The sequence below is a fragment of the Propithecus coquereli genome, unplaced genomic scaffold, assembly GCF_000956105.1.
Source record: "Propithecus coquereli isolate 6110/MARCELLA unplaced genomic scaffold, Pcoq_1.0 Scaffold502, whole genome shotgun sequence".
Taxonomy (NCBI): Eukaryota; Metazoa; Chordata; class Mammalia; order Primates; family Indriidae; genus Propithecus; species Propithecus coquereli.
The window spans coordinates 1,010,952-1,013,964 of NW_012150864.1; the positions used below are offsets into that span (position 1 = coordinate 1,010,952).

At 35.9% G+C, this 3,013-nt stretch overlaps 1 gene segment (V, D, J or C); it reads left to right on the plus strand.

The window, feature by feature from the left end:
- The window catches only part of LOC105820059, a 70,084-nt gene that overhangs the window by 64,025 nt on the left and 3,046 nt on the right, over positions 1–3,013 (plus strand). Inside the window, 1 exon segment of the C gene segment in view lies at positions 171–201. Coding sequence covers positions 171–201 — 31 coding nt within the window.

Genomic DNA, 3,013 nt, shown 5'->3' on the forward strand with positions numbered 1-3,013 from the left:
TTAATGGTAGCATAAATGACCTGCTATTTACCTGTAGAATTAAAATGGTACAGGCTTTGAAGAAAAAAATTGAAATATTTGCTTAAGCTTTCTCAGCTTCAGTTTTATAATCCAAAATATAAATTCATATTTTTTTTTTAGAATTGTCACATGAATTATATGAAACAACATACCCAACAGCACCTAGCAACCTAGGATATGGTAAGTGCTGAAAAATACTTCCCATTTTTGATGACTTTACTTCACTGGGAAATAAGAACAATTATACGTCTTTCAGAAACATTCTATCAGGCAAGCAAAGTCAGTCACTTCAATCTTGCTACACACGAAGTTTAACCTACAGACAATGAGTTCATACCAGGCAAAACTGTGTTCGCCTGAAGAAGCCAGAGCATAGCTCATGAAAAAACAGAATAACCTAGACTGATGAAGTTTTATGGCCTTGGGTTTTTAGTATTTTTATTTTCTATAACACCATAAGAAAAAATTTCATCATTAAAGATTGGTGAGGCTAAGGTGTGCAAACCACACTTCATTCTCCACAATGAATGTATTTCTTGCCATTGGTGAATGCAGCTCAATGAATGTTTATTGCCTTGCTAGCGTATGCCAGCCCTAGTGGAAACGTGGATGGATAGATGAGTGTGAGTTACTGTCCCAAAGAGGCGGCACTACAGTGAAGAGAACGTTTCCTTTTCCTAACCACGCAGGTCACTGGTGACTCAGGCATGATATCGCGAAGGAGCCCCTTGGATGGCAGACAGTTGGGCTGGCTGTGCCCTAGGCTGGTGGTCCAGTCCCTCACTGTGTGTCAAAGCTCTGAGTAGTAATCTAACAGTCCAAAGTCTCCACAGTGGCCATGAAAACAACTTGTTTTGTACTTTTCCCTGTGCTTAAAAAGCCCTTTTGAACCAGAGGGGAACAAGCACATAACAAAACATGGGAAGACCTTTGCCTTACACCGGTCCAGATTTCTCACGTGAGCCTTTGCCCTCTGGGATCCTTTGTTTCTGCAGCAATCAAATGCGGGTAGAACCGTTACCTTGACTTTCTGCCGGGACTGTGAGAGACAGCAAAGGAAACAATGTCAAAGAAAATGCTTGATTTTGAAATATAGCATGGATCTTTTCATTCATGTATTTATTGTGTTCATTCATGGCCTTTCCTAAAACTAAAGTAAGATTACAAAACCGGCCCTGATTTTCTATTTCTATTGCTAAGAAACAAAGAGAAGCAAATGTGCAAAGTGCAAGGTTAACATAACCACTGTGCTTACGTGTCCAAGGAGGTTCTGATGTTTCTGGTTGGAGAAAAACAAAAAGTATAGTAAGAGCCAGGGTAATGCATATAATACAAGAGAGAAGTACCAGTTTTGTAATGTGTCTTACTTGGCACTAAATTCTAAAGTGAATATCTTTCATGGGCTTCTCATGGCATGAAAGCAAAGGAGGACACTTTTGTTAATGTAATTCTACAGCAGATTTCTAATGCAGTTTCCTGGAAGAATTATTTTTTTCTGATAAAAGCTAAAAATAGAACATGGAAGTGATTATTTTACATATTCAATGAGGTGATGTTGAAGGGAGATAAAATTAATCTGCCCCATGTTTGCGACCAATCTTGACTGAAAGAGAAAATTTACTATACACGTATAAATTTTATTTTGAGAAATTATTACTTTATTCTTTGTACCTCAATCATATCATGGAGGTAAGTGATTTTAATCTATCTTTTAATGAATAAAATAAGCATGGGGAAAAGAAAAAGACTTTTAAGATGCATTAAAGTGAATTCTTGAAGATATTTAAACATCCAATCATGGTATACAAACAAATTTTCATTCTTAGGACTTACCCAAAACCTATACCTTAAATTCATTGTTTAGAGAACACAAAAAGAGTTCTCATTGAGTTTTGAGTGCATAAAATTGCGTACCAGAATCATATTCACATGGAAAAGAATACACCTGGTAGAAAAATAATAAACTGAAGGAACCATTGAAACTCTGTTTTCTTCTGTTTTAAAAAACTTTGTGTTTCCTTTTTTTTCCTAAACATTGTAGATAAATTCAACTTTTATCTCAGCATTTTTTGAGAGAACTATCTTTCTATCCCCAGAAAGAATTGCACTGAAATGCTGGGCTCCTACAATAAACCAGGCCATTTGCTAAGAATAATTAAGACACTAGAAGAGATTTTCTTAGTACACAATGGTGGAATTATATTGTCTCTCTATAACTCATTTTCTATATTCCTCTGTGGATTATTTTTACAAAGTACTTCCCACATGTTCAATTTCTTTTAATCTCCCTGAACTATCCTTGGAACACTGGCTCTGCCATTCACTGGTATGGCTTGTGGCAAGTTACCTACACTCTTTAAATCTCATTTCTCATTGGTAACATGGGGACATCCAAATACAACACACTTAAGTGAAGCATTCAACACAGTTCCTGGGGCAGTAATGATCACTCAACAGCTTTTATTAATATTGCTGTTATTATGTCCAGAAACATGTGTACAAAGTGGGAATATAGGGGATGTGCGTGATTTGGAAAGATATGACTGTTTTCCTCTGCTTAGACAAGAAATTTGCCTGACCCAGACTCCTTCAAATACGTAAGATTCTGTTGTGGACTATGGGATTTAAAAATTCTTTTTGGTAGCAATACTTCATGTTAGCAGTGTGTGCTGAAGATTGTAAAGCTCACATTCGTTCTTTATATTTTTATATTTTTCCATTGAACAAGTGTTTATTGAAAACGTACTTTGTGGCAAACCCTGTGATAGGAGCAATGCATACAGTAGGAAAACCAGATGGTCTTGAATATTATACTACAGTTGTGTTAGAAAAGAAAAAAAATGTATCTTTCATGACTTCAACATCTTCATGTACAGAAACATAATATGTGAATAACAGCTACCGAATTACATAGAATCAGACCAATTATTTCTGGAACTGTAAGGCTCATATTTTTAATGAATGTCCTCCTGTCTCTCTGTTGACAGATTTT